The sequence below is a fragment of the Chelon labrosus genome (genome assembly GCF_963514085.1).
Source record: "Chelon labrosus genome assembly, chromosome: 14".
Taxonomy (NCBI): domain Eukaryota; kingdom Metazoa; phylum Chordata; class Actinopteri; order Mugiliformes; family Mugilidae; genus Chelon; species Chelon labrosus.
In genome coordinates this window covers 748928-765577 of record NC_140347.1, presented here as the reverse complement: position 1 = coordinate 765577, position 16650 = coordinate 748928, and the positions used below count along the sequence as shown (strand labels likewise).

General features: G+C 43.1%; 1 protein-coding gene across 1 annotated transcript in view; it reads right to left on the bottom strand.

Annotated features, from left to right (window-relative positions):
* LOC311499739 (uncharacterized protein) overlaps positions 1 to 6997 on the bottom strand; it is a 350319-nt gene extending 343322 nt beyond the window's left edge. The window contains exons 1-5 of the mRNA XM_084560856.1: positions 6983 to 6997; positions 6593 to 6821; positions 4575 to 6390; positions 4320 to 4493; positions 4024 to 4197 (exon numbers count right to left, since the gene is read on the bottom strand). Of these exons, the coding sequence (XP_084416982.1) occupies positions 4024 to 4197; positions 4320 to 4493; positions 4575 to 6390; positions 6593 to 6821; positions 6983 to 6985 (2396 nt within the window). The 5' untranslated portion in view covers positions 6986 to 6997. The remainder of the gene's footprint in view (positions 1 to 4023; positions 4198 to 4319; positions 4494 to 4574; positions 6391 to 6592; positions 6822 to 6982) is intronic.
* Positions 6998 to 16650: the final 9653 nt, after the last annotated feature.

Genomic DNA, 16650 nt, shown 5'->3' with positions numbered 1-16650 from the left:
TTTTTACTACTTTTGGTTTTACCTTTATATTTCATCTTAAAAACAGTTTACCTTGACTTGTTGGGTATCATTCTTTTCAGCACAACCTCACATGTGTGATTTTTCATTCTGACATACTGTATCAACACAGTGGACCTAAAACCACACTAAAACATAAAATCCGAGTAGGAAAAACCTAGATTTTTCACCGTGAAAACCACAAACATATTTAACGAACCATTTTTATAACTTAGAATGCAAATCTAAACTGTAAATTTCAAAAGCTTATATAAAAATTTAGCAAACAACAAAGTTATTTACAACTATTTACATTGAAATACAGGAAATGCATCAGGCGTTTTTTGCACAACTATTTAGAACCATCTGTAAAACTAACAGGCGTCACAAAAGGAATGTCTAATAAGTAATATCCAATAAATAAGGTAAGTAAATAAGTTCCTCTGTGACCCTGCAGACTATACCGGCGGGGGTTATACCCCTGGCAGGTACTACCAAGCCAGGCAGTTTTCGAGTTAGAGGCCAGTCTAAAAGCAGCATGATGATTGGATGAAGATTGGGCCGATATATTTATCATACATATGAATGGTGTTTCTGCCTATACAAATTAGGACATATTCAAAGTGTAAAGCTCATGTGCATATTCAAATTCATTTCAAAAGAAACTTGTAATACAAAAAAATTACTTTTGGGTGTATTTTGGGCATATTCGACTAGTGTATAGCTCATTTGCATATTAAAATACATTTTCAAAGAAACTTGTAATACAAAAAATTTTACTTTTCATGGGTATTTTCATTGTGTAAAGTTTCATTTTGATAGGAGTAAAGGAAAAAAATAGCCCCATTGGGGTATTGTTGCCTGGCCTTATGGCACACATTTCAGATTGATGAGAAATTAACATATTTCCTCAACTAGGATTTCTTAGGACTTTTACTATGTTGTTCTGGACACCTCATTGAAATGATCTATGCTAAAAAAATTTCTTTTACAATTAGTCTGGCGTAAAAAAAGTTAATTTTAGGTTGTATTTTGGGCATATTTGATTAGTGTATAGCTCATTTGCATATTAAAATACATTTTCAAAGAAACTTGTAATACAAAAAATGTTACTTTTCATTGGTCCTTTCATTGTGAAAAGTCTCATTTTGATAGGAGTAAAGGAAAAAAAATAGCCCCATTGGGATGTATTGTTACCTGGCCTTATGGCACACATTTCGGATTGATGAGAAATTAACATATTTCCTCAACTAGGATTTCTTAGGACTTTTAGTATGTTGTTTTGGACACCTCATAGAAAATATCTATGCTAAAAAAAATTCTTTTACAATTAGTCTGTCGTAAAACGCTACTTTGCCTGGACTAGTACACCAGTGACGTGTGATGAGGTTCATGACAGATTTACAATCATGAACCCAATGGAATAGCTTCAATCAGTGGCGTTGTTAGGCCTGTTTCAGGGGGGCTGAAGCCCTCCTGAAATATTCTTAAGCCCCCCTAAATAGTTTGGTGTTGTTTTAATTATTTTATTTTATTTTTATTTATTTTTTTACAAAAAAATGCCGACATATTCAATATAAAGCGTCCAGCATATCAGTTTAAATAAATAATCATCTAACCTGTCATTAAGGACTCAAATGTGATCATATCTCTGTCAGTTTCCCTTCACTTCGTAGTGTACGGTAGAGAGAGCCCCTTTGGTACCTTGTTATCAATCCATTCCACTTGTTCAGAACGACCTCATTACTGATAATCCAGTCCACGTTTCCCTGTGACCTTGCTTGAGGCTCGGTACCCGCAGCCACACAGAGCCCAACAGAAGAACATGGATGGATGCATATATACTGTAGCAGAGAGAAGGACACTGAAAAAACTAACGAGTATCCTGGACAATGCCAGCCACCCTCTGCACACGACCATCAGTAGCCAGAGAAGCACCTTCAGCGAGAGGCTGCTCCTCCCAAGGTGCAGGACAAATAGACTGAGGAACTCCTTTGTCCCCCGTGCCATCAATCTGTTTAACCACCACTCACTTGGGGGGAGGAGGACAAAAAAGAAAGGGACTGAATAACATTTTTAACTAACCCGCAACAACATGAGTGCAATAGTTAAGTGCAATAACAATATGCATCTGGTATCCTTCTATTTATGCAATAACCATATATGTACAGTACAGTCACAATATTTATTATTATTATTATTCTTTTCTGGGTGTTTTGGTATTTGGTATTCTATCTATCTATCTGTGAAAGTTTTTCAGGAAAGTAAGTATTCATCACTGCTGGTAGTAACAGTTAGTTAGCTCCAGCCTCCAGCTAACAGCAGAAAGTCCCATGTAATTAATGAAATGCTCCATGTTTGACAAATAAAAACCTGGCTTACACACTACAGACAATCTCTGCTCACGTCTTACCTTTGTTGTTTGGGGTCAAAAGTTACATTCCAGCTGTAACAGAACGCTGCTACTTAGCTAGCTAGCTAGCTATAGCTAGTTAGTCTGAAATACCCTGTGAAGGTCCTGGTTGTTTCTAGAGTTCAGTGTGACTCTCTTTACCATATCTTTGGGGTGACTTCCTTCTGGAGCATCAGCTGTGTTTCTCACTTTACACATGGATGCACACCGTGAAACAGGAGCTGAGCTCATTCACGTATGATTATCATCAGTAGATAATAATAATAATAATAATTACACTAATAATAATCACTCCACCAGCCTTATTGGCCTGTAGGAGTCAGGGCAGAGGAGCACAGTGAGTGAGGGGGGAGACAGTCTTGCAGTCATGTCAACTGAAAAAGTCGAGCTTCAGCATCTGAGTCACAACAGAGTGATAGACTGATTTACCACCTTAAAAACAGACGACATTCTTTGATGCTTCCACCAAGTAACTTGCAATTGTAGCCATTTTTTTTCTTGTTAATGCTGTAAACATTCTGCTACTGTGCAAACCTTTGTTTATTGTTGTACTGTATTAAACAAACAGACTGATAATAAATACTAATAAATAACTACTCACACTAACTGGTTACGTTTCATATCTCAAATGAGTCTTTACACAGCTATAAGGTTCATATCAATGCGGTTTCAGACACTGAAGTGGCTGTTCACTAAAGCTGTACACAATTTCTTATGACTACCCGACTGTTATTCTCCAAACTTTACACGGGAGAGCTCTGTCACGCTTCCACCTAGAGCAGCGCCATAACCAGAAGTCCAGCACAAACTGACACTTTGAGGTTTTATCATCATTAGTCAAACTTACACTTCCTCAGACCAGGTTTTAACCTCTGCTCTCCACCATGGTCCATCCTGGAGGAAGAAACACAGTCAGAATGATTTTCTATCCAACATGAGTCCTAACTGCTGTTCAACATGAAGCAGAGTTCATCAGTTTATCAGTGAGACACAGAAACAGACTGAAACTCATCAGTATAGACTGTCTCTGATGTTTCACTGTCTGACATCAACAGTTTGACCAACATTCACACATCAATAACTAAACAGTTTTCAGACTGTTCACAGATCAGTCTAACCTCCAGATTCAGTTGATTGTGTTCATTTACATATTCCAGATAGAGGCTCTAATGATGTAAAGTGCTTAGCCCATATCATAAAAGACTGTATTTGAACGTTAACCCTTAGATAAATCTTTGAGGTTACCAGAGAATAAAGGAACCAATAAAGGATTTCAGCAGCAGCTTATTTGTAACATGTCATTTTATCACTGTTTATAAATCTGCTCATTCTTTCTCCCTTAAATGTAGAATACTTAAGTTGAAAGTGTGTTTTAAAAGAAACAAAAGTTGAATCCAAAGTCTTGGACATATTAAAATTATCTGAATAATCACAGTCACAGAAGATTATTCTCTCTTCACTTTACACCAACAATCTATCCATCAACAGTTGTCGATATATTTCACTAAAACCTAAAACTGTAAACCAGCTGATAGAGGAGGGTTCATCCTCTGAGGTTTACTGTGACTCCAAAGAATTTAGATATTGGACAAGCTCCTGTTGTCTGTCCATACCTGAGAGTGTCCAGTCTCCAGAGTGGATCCTCCAGTCCAGCAGACAGCAGCTTCACTCCCTTGTCTCCTGGATGGTTGTAGCTCAGGTCCAGCTCTCTCAGATGGGAGGGGTTGGAGCTCAGAGCTGAGGCCAGAGAAGAACAGCCTTCCTCTGTGATCAGACAACCTGACAGACTGGAGATAGAAAAATATCAGAAACTCAAGAAGAAGAAGGAAAATCCTCCAGATGTTGAACTTCTGCACCAACATGAACCTAAATCAGGATTTAACTGATCAACAACCGGCTGTATCCTGACCTGAGAGTTTCCAGTTTACAGTGAGGACTCTCCAGTCCAGCAGACAGCAGCTTCACTCCTGAATCCTGCAGGTTGTTGTTACTCAGGTCCAGCTCTCTCAGACTGGAGGACTGGGAGCTGAGAACTGAGGACAGAGCTTCACAGCTTCTCTCTGAGAGGTTACAACTGCTCAGCCTGAAGAAGAATCAACATCAAATGTTTTAATTGTCATTTACTAAATGAATCATGTTTCAAATAGTTCCTAAATCCACCTACAGAGCTTTGCTGGAGGCTTTGACCACTGGCAGCAGCCTCAGAAGAGCCTCCTCTGAAGCAGAGTATTTCTTCAGGTCAAACACGTCCAGATCTTCTTCTGATGACAGTAAGATGAAGACCAGAGCTGACCACTGAGCAGGAGACAGTTTATCTGTGGAGAGACTTCCTGATCTCAGGGACTGTTGGATCTCCTCCACTAGAGAACCATCATTCAGTTCATTCAGACAGTGGAACAGATTGATGCTTCTCTCTGCAGACAGATTCTCACTGATCTTCTCCTTGATGTACTGAACTGTTTCCTGATTGGTCTGTGAGCTACTTCCTGTCTGTGTCAGCAGGCCTTTTATGAGAGTCTGATTGGTCTGCAGTGAAAGACCCAGGAGGAAGCGGAGGAACAAGTCCAGGTGTCCATTTGGACTCTGTAAGGCCTTGTCCACAGCACTCTGATAGAAGAGCATTGGATCAGGTTTGTGTTTGTATATCAGAGACCACAAGGACAACCAGGACCACCAGGAGGTGTTTTCTTCCATCAGGTTGACATCAGAGTTGATGAAGGTCAGATGGACATGAAGAGCAGCCAGAAACTCCTGAACGCTCAGATGGACGAAGCAGAACACCTTGTCCTGGTACAGTCCTCTCTCCTCTTTAAAGATCTGTGTGAACACTCCTGAGTACACTGAGGCTGCTCTGATATCGATGCCACACTCTGTCAGGTCTGATTCATAGAAGATCAGGTTTCCTTTCAGCAGCTGATCAAAAGCCAGTTTTCCCAGAGACTTAATCATCTTCCTGCTCTCTGGACTCCAGTGTGGATCTGTCTCAGCTCCTCCATCATACTTGACCTTCTTCACTTTGGTCTGAACCACCAGGAAGTGGATGTACATCTCAGTCAGGGTCTTGGGCAGCTCTCCTCCCTCTCTGGTTTCCAACACATCCTCCAGAACTGTAGCAGTGATCCAGCAGAAGACTGGGATGTGACACATGATGTGGAGGCTTCGTGATGTCTTGATGTGGGAGATGATCCTGCTGGCCTGCTCCTCATCTCTGAATCTCTTCCTGAAGTACTCCTCCTTCTGGGGGTCAGTGAACCCTCTGACCTCTGTCACCATGTCAACACACTCAGGAGGGATCTGATTGGCTGCTGCAGGTCGTGTGGTTATCCAGAGGCGAGCAGAGGGAAGCAGTTTCCCCCTGATGAGGTTTGTCAGCAGCACATCCACTGAGGTGGACTCTCTAACATCAGTCAGGATCTCAGTCTTGTGGAAGTCCAGAGGAAGTCGACACTCATCCAGACCGTCAAAGATGAACACAACCTGGAACTCTTCAAAGCTGCAGATTCCTGCTTCTTTGGTTTCAGTAAAGAAGTGATGAACAAGTTCCACCAAGCTGAACTTTCTCTCTTTCAACACATTCAGCTCTCTGAAAGTCAATGGAAATATGAAGAGGATGTCCTGGTTGGCTTTGTCTTCAGCCCAGTCCAGAGTGAACTTCTGTGTTAAGACTGTTTTCCCAATGCCAGCCACTCCCTTTGTCATCACTCTTCTGATTGGTCCATGTCTTCCAGGTGAGGCTTTAAAGATGTCTTCTTGTCTGATGCTTGTTTCTGGTCTGTGTGGTTTCCTGGATGCTGTTTCAATCTGTCTGACCTCATGTTCATCATTGACCTCTGCAGTCCCTCCCTCTGTGATGTAGAGCTCTGTGTAGATCTCATTCAGAAGGGTTGAGTTTCCTGCTTTAGCAATCCCCTCAAACACACACTGGAACTTCTCCTTCAGAGCAGATTTAACTTTACGTCCACACTCTGCAGCAGGAGTTCCTGAATGAACAAGAAATGTAATGAATCAGTGAACTCATTCATTTTAATAACATTCACATGTGACTGTTTTCAGTCCAGAAGAATTCATAGATGTGATTCAGATGTTTTCATCATATTAACATCAGAGTCTAGAAATATAAACTTCTCCCATGTTTCCTCCATTTCCTCTTTCCATCAAGTTAAAGCTGTTAAATCTTCTTACTGCTCTGCAGACAGTCAGCCAGCTCCTCCTGCTTCATTCTCCTCAGGAAGTTCACTGTGATCTTCACAAATAAATCTCTGCTGCTCCTCCTCTGCTCTTCATCCTCACCCTCCAACACCTCCTCGTCCTCCCTCTGACTCTCTAAGCATTCTGGGTAATCTGGACTCAGAACCTTCTGGATCTTCTTCAGCTCGTTCTTCATAAAACTGATGATGTTCTCCTCCAGCAGCTGGAACAGAATAATAATCCAACTTAAATGATCAGAACACAATCATGTTGATGTGAAAGGCTGCTTGTTGACAGCATTCAACATGAAGACTTCTCCAACCAGAATGCTAGTTTGTGGTTGTTGAGGTTAGCAGTAGTAGCTGTGATTGAACATTTACTCACCATGAATATGGAGTCCAGGTCTTTGTGATGATGATCACTGGAAACCACTGAGATCTGCTGCTGAAGTCTGTGGAGAAACATCTTTGATTCAAACTAACTTCTTTAACAAACACACTTTGGTGATGATCATCATTTTATTGATGCCACAAACACAAGATGAGAACAACAAACACTGCTCTGATTACTGAATGTGGTGTTTTAACAGAGGAAACTAAATGACAGATAAACTCTGGACTAAAACATGACAGTCTAATGAACAGAACTGAATAATGATTAATAGATCTGTGTTAATTCTGACCCTGGATCAGCAGACTGCTGTTCATCTTTAAAGTTAATATGTTTATCCATAGACCGGTCACTCTTCATGGACACAGATGTGATTCCAGAGGCATCTGGTCTTCGCTGATGGATCCTGTTAGAACACAACATGGATTAACTTTACTAGGTAAATTCTTTCTGGACACTTCAATTATTATAAGGGGGTGGGACTTTAATGCGTTAATTACGATTAATTATTTACAAAAATTTAACGCATTAAAAAAATTAACACATTTAATCGCATTGTCAGTGCGCGATTTCCTAGTACACTGATGGACACTGTAACGAGCTGAAAAAACAAAAATTAAAATGTTTCCCTCGTCTGGCGTCACGCCTATAAAAAGACAATTTTGTCAATTTCCCTGCGGGAACCTCCCAAAGGGATCAATAAAGTTGTCTATCTGTCTATCTATCTATCTATCTATCTAAGACGTCACGCAGCCTCTAGCGGCGCTTCCGGAGTCCTGCGATGACAGACTCAGTTCGGCGTTGTAGTCCACAAACTGCAGCAGTGTAGAGAAAAAGTTAAAAGTTGAGGTAGTTTATCCCTCATTTTTTTTGCGATCGTCTGCCGTGAAGGATATAAATCAAAACCAGACCATAAGTGCACCAACAAAGTCACTAAAGTTGTGGATGAGTCACGAAGGGCAAGGGTGAGCAGGATTATCGGTATATTTTTTTTTTCCTTCTTTTTTAGGTTTTGGATCTTGGAGGATTACTATTTTTTCGTTTTGGATGTTGAAAATAAAAGACTAACTAAAAACTAACCGTTGGGTATAAAGAGAGAAAAAGAAAACCACTCAAAGAACAATTGTTTTGTGTTTTGTTTGGGACTGAATTCAACTTTAAAAGAAGTGGACATTGTTTCTTGTTCTGTTGTGTAAATACATTTAAAAGAAAAAGGACAAAGTGGTGTTTAGGTTTGTTTGTTTTAATTTTATTTAAGGTTGTATGAGTTTGAGTTGAATTTATGCATGTTGCAGTGAGCACAGAAACCACCGGAGCTGTTAGCGCTAGCAGTCCTGGTCCAAGTACAGACAAGACGGCAACCCAAACATTTTATTTATTTATCTTTTTTTTTAACCATTTAAAATCAATACTGTTCTGAAAATGTACTTAAAGTAAATGCGGAGGCACTTTAACTTTAGGTCAGTTCAGTTTTGGCCAGGGATAGTTTCTTTCTTTTTCTGGGCAGCCGTGGCCTACTGGTTAGCGCTTTGGGCTTGTGATCGGAGGGTTGCCGGTTCGAACCCCCGACCGGTAGAAAGCGGCTGAAGTGCCCTTGAGCAAGGCACCTAACCCCTCACTGCTCCCCGAGCGCTGCTGTAGCATGGCAGCTCACTGCTCCGGGTTAGTGTGTGCTTTGTGTGTTCACTAATTCACGGATGGGATAAATGCAGAGACCAAATTCCTTGTATACACGGCCAATACTGTACTGTTAAGTACATTTTCAGAACACAAGGCCATTGTATACTGGTACAATTTCCCATCCAGGTGGTGATGCTCCCACACAAGATGCTCTCAAGTTCCTGAGCACCTTGAGAGAGAGCTTAAAGTCTCTGAGGCGTCTGAGGAGGTAGAGACGCTGTCTGGCCTTCTTCACGATGATGTTCAGATGGTGAGTCCATGACAGGTCCTGTGAGATGGTCACTCCCAGGTATCTGAAGGTGTCCACTCTTTCCACCTCAGAGCCACAGATAATGAGTGGATGGAAGTCCCTCTGCTGTTTCCTGCTGTTGTCCACAATCAGTTCCTTTGTTTTGCTGACATTCAGCAGGAGGTGGTTCTCCCTGCACCAGTCCTCCAGGTGGGACACCTCCCTCCTGTAGGCTGTCTCGTCGTTGTGGGAGATTAGTCCTACAACAGCGGTGTCGTCAGCAAACTTGATGATGATGTTGGAGTCTGAAGTGGCCTCACAGTCGTGTGTGTACAGCGAGTACAGCAAAGGGCTGAGCACACAGCCCTGGGGGGATCCAGTGTTGAGAGTCAGGGGGGCTGAAGTGTGGTGACCCACTCGGACCACCTGTGGTCTGCCGGTCAGGAAGCTGTAGATCCACCTGCACAGGGAGGAGTCCAGACCCAGGTCATGCAGCTTAGCGGCCAGTCTGGAGGGGACTATGGTATTAAATGCTGAGCTGTAGTCAACAAACAGCACTCTCACATAGTTTCCCTTACCAGTGTCCACGTGGGAGAGGGTCTTGTGGAGGAGGAGGTTTATGGGGGCATCTGTAGATCTGTCTGGCCGGTATGCAAACTGTAGTGGATCCAGGGTGGCGGGCAGTGTGGAGGTGATGAATGTCTTGATCAGTCTCTCCAAACATTTCATTACCACAGATGTGAGGGCTATGGGCCTGAAGTCATTGGAGCTGCTGGGGTGTGGTTTCTTTGGGACAGGGACTATTATGGATTTCTTAAAGCAGGCTGGGATCACACACTGTCTGAGTGAGAGGTTGAATATCACTGTCAACAGAGGTGCCAGCTGATCAGGACAGGTTTTGAGGACACGTCCACTAATCCCGTCTGGTCCAGACATTTTCCTGGTGTTGACACTTTTAAACACCCTCCTCATGTCACGCTCCGTCACAGTAAGTGTGTCCTCCCCTCCGGCTGGGAACGCAGCAGGCAGTCGGTTTCCCGACTCAAAGCGCGCAAAGAAGTTGTTCAGTTCGTCAGCCAGAGAGGCGTCGGCACTCACCGGGGGGGCGGGTGCTGCTTTGTAGTCCGTGATTGTACGTAGTCCCTGCCACAGTCCCCTGGAATCAGACTGTCCCATCAGTTTCTCCAGTCTTTGGCCGTAGCCACCATGTTCCCAGAGGTGAGTCCGGAGTTGTAGGCAGCGGTGCGGGAACGCAGAGCGTCACGGACAGATCTATCCACCCACGGCTTCTGGTTGGGAAAAGTCCTGATGGTTCTCCTCGGCGTGGTGTCATCCACAATTTTCCCGATAAATCCCACAACCGCGTCCGTAAACTCCTCGATGTCTCCACCCGCACTGCTGTGAAACATGTCCCAGTCGGCTGAATCCAGCGCACCCTGCAGAGCGGCCTCCGATTGATCTGTCCACCGCGTCACTTCTCTCACAGCAGGGGGTTCCTGCTTCAGCCGTTGTTTGTATTTGGGCATGAGAAAGACAGCAGCGTGATCCGATTTTCCAAAGGGGGGGAGAGGTTTCGCTTTGTAGCCTTCTTTGAATGGGGAGTAGCAGTGGTCTAGAGTCCGTACTCCTCTGGTGGGGCAGTCGATGTGTTGAGTGAACTCCGGTATCACCTTCTTCAAGTTAGCTCTGTTAAAGTCTCCGGCTACAATAAGGGCCGCTTCACGATGGTTAGTCTGAAGGGTGGAAATCGCCTCATGTAGCTCGGACAGTGCAGCGTCTGTGGCCGCCTGGGGTGGGATATAGACGGCGCTGATAATGACCGAAGTAAACTTGCGGGGCAGGTAGTGGGGACGGCATTTAATGGTTAGGAGCTCCAGGTTAGACGAGCATGAGCGTTTGAGAGGGACAACGTTCCTACTGTCACACCAGTTGTTATTAACCATAAGGCATACTCCACCTCCCTTTGATTTCCCCGACGCACTCCTTCTGTCCATGCAGTGAACTGTAAGGAACTCCGCAGGTTGAATGGCGAAGTCCGGTACGAGAGGAGTCAGCCATGTCTCGGTGAGGCAGATGATGTTGCAGTCCCGTATGTCCCTCTGGAACTGTATCCTGGCCCTGAGTCCGTCCAGCTTGTTCTCCAGTGACTGGACATTGGCTCGTAAGATACTAGGCAGTGGCGTGCTCTTCACCTCAGCCTTTCTCTTACGCCAGCTCTTTTCCCTTGGGGGAAAAGAGCTGGCGTAAGAGAAAGGCTGGGGCAGGATGTCAGCTGGGGCAGGATGTCCTGGGGCCACACTGGGTCGGAAGAAAGTGGTTGTATAAAAAAGTTTGAGTAATGTAATCCAATATTTATGAGTGCCTGTCTGTCATAAGTGATATGACACAGGGTAGGTGAGCTTCTTCTCACTCCTTTTCGAATATGTATTTCCATGTTAAAATGTTTGCCTTACTTTTCTTTTTTCTTTTGGTTTGCATATTTGAAATAAACACTTCAGTCAATCAATCAATCAATCAATAAATAAGTTAAAAATAAAAGCAAAAAGCACTATGTACAAAGAAAGTGTCGGAAGAGGTACGACGGCCGCTGACCTCACCAGCGCCATCTTGGAAGATTGCGTTGTTCAGTGCAGAGAGGAGTGGTCTGACTTGTATCTAGGGTATTATTAAACAACACGGAGCCTTCTTCCTGTGGATCCACCACCTGCAGGAAAACACCTGGGGGTCGGGTGCAGTGTGGGCTGGACAACAAGCAAAGTCTGGGACATGGAAGTTCTGACTTCAGGAATCAAAATAAGTTCTAGTCTCATGGAACGTCACCTATCTGGAGGTGAAGGAACCCAAGCTGTTGCAGGAAGTGGAGCGATACTGATTAGATATAGTTGGGGTCAACTGGAGCAGACCTATCAGTGGGGTCTTTGTAGATAATGTGGTTCTGCTGGTGTCATTAGACCATGGCCATATATTTATCTCCCTACCATACGTAAATATATGTAAGGGCTTCCATCTGTCTATAGATTCATACACAAACTCTTTGGTGAGTCCATAAATTATTCGAGCTTTTTCCTCTAATTGAAGTTTTTACATCCAAATATGTGAAATTAGACAGAGATCTTGAAAACATATCATTTATATCTTGTCTTTCTTTCTCATTGAGCAACATTAGTGAAGATTTTAAAGGGTTTACTTTATAACCAGAGATATTACCATGGAATACCTTCATTAGCTTTTGTCTCATGAGTGCACAAAAATGGATGAATGGATGAAGGTGATGTCCAGATTTCAACAAGTGCAATTTCAAACTCACGTGTCACATTTTACTGTAGAAGTCTTCATGGGTCTTTACATTTTTGAGAAGAGAAGATGTGACCTCATACTGGATTCTGCTCAGTGTGACTGAGTTGAATTGTGTCTTGTATTAACATGTCTGATACAGCAGGGAATGTTGATGGACCCTGGTGTTCTGATAATTTTGCAGTGGTCTCTTAATTTTTTCCAGAGCTGTATAGCTAGCTATTAGTGAATGTAGTATTTGGACCTGATTCAATGTTTTGGACACATTAAGACTTCCAGTCAGATCAACACCAGATAGTACTATAAGGTATTATTCTGGTTGTAGTGTTGAGTGCACTGTGGTCTCAGTTCAGACCTGATGCTAAAATGTGTTTGATACATTATGTACCTTCAGTTTTCTTACCTCTGATCAGTTGACTTCTGTCCATGTTTCAAGTCAACAGGTGGACTCTTAGACTGATCAGTCTCCATGGACACAGCTGGACACAGGAGAGTCTTGATTTTCCTACAAAAACAAGACAAAGACTTTAACAGTCTGACATGTTCCTTAAAAACTGTTCTGAGTGAATGGTACGTTATAAAGGATCTCATCTACTCAACACAGGGTTATATTTTAAATTGTGTTCCAAGTCTGGAATCAACAATATATTTATTATAGTCCTTAGATTTGGTGCAATAACCTCAGAATCTAAAATCTCAAGATGACGTTTCATCCCAAAGTGGTGTACATGGCCTCAAATGTGTGACAGTCAAAATATTGAGTTTATTCCTTTAATGTTTTTACAGACCTGAAGTAGACACAACTTCACATGGTTCTTTATGTGAATAATCCACAAGTGACCCAGAGAGGAAAGTGTTGCAATGACATAAATGAAGTTGTTTGTTTGTCTGACCTATGTGAGAGAAAACAGTCTGACTGTTAAGAGGTGACTTGTCGCCCTCTATTGGTTTGCTTTTGTCTTTGTTTGGTTTCTTTTTTTGCCTCAGGTGTTTGGAGTTGAGCTGCTGGTCGTTATTCTGGGGCGGGGCTGACATCTCACCTGCTTCTCATCATCCAATCAAGCTGAACCCTACTTAAGGACGTCCCACTGTCCCACTCATCTCCAGTTCTTCAGTTTACCTCCGTGGTAGTTACTCTAGAAGCAGCTATTGTCATTTAGTCTATTTCCTTGGTGTCCAGTCTAAATAAGCTGCTTTTCTTTGTTTGCTCCAGGTGCAGCCCACGCTCCAGCCTTTTTCACCAGCCAGCTCCTCCTGATCTTTTTGTCTATGTGGAACTCTGCTGGAGTTTTGTTTTCATTAAAGTCCTGTCCTTGAGCCTGAACTCTTGAGTCTAGCGTCTGGGTTCTTTCCTTCCAGTTGTCCACATCATAACACTGACCTACTGTATGTTAAAAACAACAGTGACCTGTGAAGTTGATCATTGGTATGATCCATGATGATTCATTCATCTGTTAGAAACTCTTTGTCTCAAGACTCTTTAAAGAACCCAGCCTGAAAATGTGACGGTGAGAAGAAAACAACTTGGCTTCAAGAGGAAGGAACCTTGAACAGAACCAGAACCAGAACCAGCTCATATGGAGGAACCATCTACTTGAGTCCAGATGAGTAGAGACAGAAAAAGAGAGAGAAGAGGAGGAACAAGATGATAAATCCATCTGTCACACAAATATGTGGTTTAGCATCAATATGATAAAAAGTAGAGAACAAGATGATGCATGTTTCATGAGACTCTGAGATCAGATGGAGGCCTTAAAGGACCTCGGATGGAAGGAGGAGGATTTAAACTCTGGATTTTACAGAGATCCACTGAAGAGAAGCTGAAACTCTCTGATTCCTGTCAATGCTCTCGCTGCAACATTTTGAATCAATTGGAGGCTTTTTAAAGAGATGTTTGAATCAACCTGATAATAATGAACAATAAAGAGAGTGATCCAGTTAATGAGACATTTCCAGATTTCTCTGGTAGGATTCTCACCTGTTGAACTCACTTCAGGTCGACTTTCAGACACTTTCCACCTTCATGTGTTGAGAAGAAGCTGCTCTTTCTCTCTGTGAGGACGCCGTCACTTCCTCATAACTTCAGAGTGACGTTAAAACCAGTTGAACCTGTAGAGAAAATAAAGCAGAAAGGATCAGAGAGCGTTTCCTGACTCCTCCTTGTTACCTTTCAATCATTGATCTGATTGTAGACGTAGAGATCAACCTTTGTACTTGTGTGGGACAAAGTCAATGATTTTCATTAGTATTTAAAGATATAGATGAATATTTAAAGACACAACTTGAATTCTTTACTAAAACTAATCTTCTCTAGCTGAACTCTAAAACTACAAGAAACTGTTGAGGAGAAAAGAAAGAAATATCTTCAATTCAATTCAATTCAATTCAATTCAATTCAAAGCACTTTATTTGTCCCCAAGGGGCAATTTAAAAAGGCGCATAGTAGTAGCTTATTCAACAAGGGACAAGAGACACAGTCAACAACAAAAGCAGCACGCATACTGTACAATCAACCAGCACATATTCCACAGGCACACTGCACAATCATACACTGCATACCACATATCGTCATTCATCGCATAGTATTGGTTCTAAAAGTTCTAAGAGTTCTTAAAGTGCTTCCTTAGTGCTTCAATTAAAACAAAGTGCATAAGAGGCAGTTAAAATCATGTGTTCATGAGTCTGTTGTCATTCAAAAGCTGGACAGCCCTCGGGATGAAGGTTGCCTTCCTCCTCTGTGTCCGGCAAGGCGGACAGCGGAGTCTGCGTCCTGACGGGAGCCTCTCGAACTCAGAAAACAGGATGTGAGAGGGGTCCTGCATAATCCTGCGTGCTGCCTTTACGATCTGTTGGTCACATAGGGCAGTGAGAGTTCGGACGGGCTGCTCAATGATTTTTGAGCAGACCTTAACCACACTCAACAGGCGGTTTCTGTTTTGCAGGGTAATGGAGTGGAACCAGCTAGTGAAAGAGAAGGTTATTACATTTTCAATAAAAGCATAGTAGAATGTGGTGAGAATGTCTTTGTTAATCCCAAATGACTTCAGCTTCCTAAGTAGATATTGTCTCTGATGGCACTTTTTAAGGATTTCCTCTGTGTTAGAGGAGAACCTTAGCAGGTTGTCAAAGGCTGTTCCCAGGTATTTGTATACCTCCACTGTCTCCACTGGCTCCTGCTGGATGATAGTGGTGACTGCCTCAGCCAACTGTCTCTGTTTGGGTGAAAAGGTTACAATCATGTCCTTGGTTTTGCTTACGTTCAGCTCAAGACAAGACTTTTCGCACCAAACTATAAAGTCCTGCAGCGCTGGGCTGTGATGTTTTGTATGGCTGGGAAGCAGAGACAGGAGGACTGTGTCATCAGCAAATTTCACAAAGTGGCAGTTTGGCTGGGTGGATCTGCAGTCATCAGTGTAGAGGATGAAGAGAAGTGGGGAGAGGACACAGCCTTGTGGAGAGCCAGTGGAGGTGGAGAGGGTGTCGGACAAGGTGTGGTTCACCAACACTCTCTGTGATCTGTTGGTGAGGAAGTCTATAATCCACAGAATGAGTTGGTGGTTGAGGTGGAAGCGTGTGATGAGCTTCTCTGCCAGAATGTGTGGCTGCATTGTGTTGAATGCTGATGAGAAGTCTGCAAACAGAAGTCTGGCTGTGGTGTTGGGTATTTCCAGGTGCTTGTGGATGGTGTTTAAGATGAATATTTTTGCGTCGTCGACACCCCTGCCAGCCTGGTAAGCAAACTGCAGTGGGTCCATCATTGAGCTAGTTGCCTTGGTGATGTGCTCCTTGATGATCCTCTCCATGGCCTTCATGACCAGGGAGGTGAGAGCCACTGGTCTAAGGTCATTCAGGACCTTGGTGGTGCCCTTCTTTGGGATGGGAATCACTACTGAGTTTTTCCACATTGCGGGGATTGTGCTGCTGGTCAAAGAGCCCTGGAACAGATGCTGGAACACACCTCCCAGCTGCTCAGCACAGTGCCATAGGGTCCGCCCACAGATGTCATCTGGCCCTGGAGCTGTGTTCTTTTTAGTCCTTTTGAGAGCTCTCACCACCTCTGATGTGCTGATGTTGAGGTCAGAGTCGTCAGGTCTGAGAGTGGAGATGATCGATTCTAGCTTGGTGCTGTTGTCCTTTTCAAATCTGGTGTAGAATGCGTTGAGGTCATTCGGGAGTGAAGTGGAGCTGCTTCCTGCTACCTGGATGAGTTTGCGGCTAGAAGAGACAGAGTTCACTGCTGCCATGTTCTTGATACCCTGCCAAGCCGCACGGAGGTTCCCTTTTTCAAAGGTCTGCTCCACTTTGTTCTTATATTTCAGCTTGGCAATTTTTATGGCTCGCTTGACCTCTCTATTTACCTCCTTTTTCTCAGCTTCGGAACCGGTAAAAAATGTTCTCTTTTTCTTATTCAATATGTTTTTCAGATCTTTAGTCACCCAGGGTTTATTGTTAGGGAAGA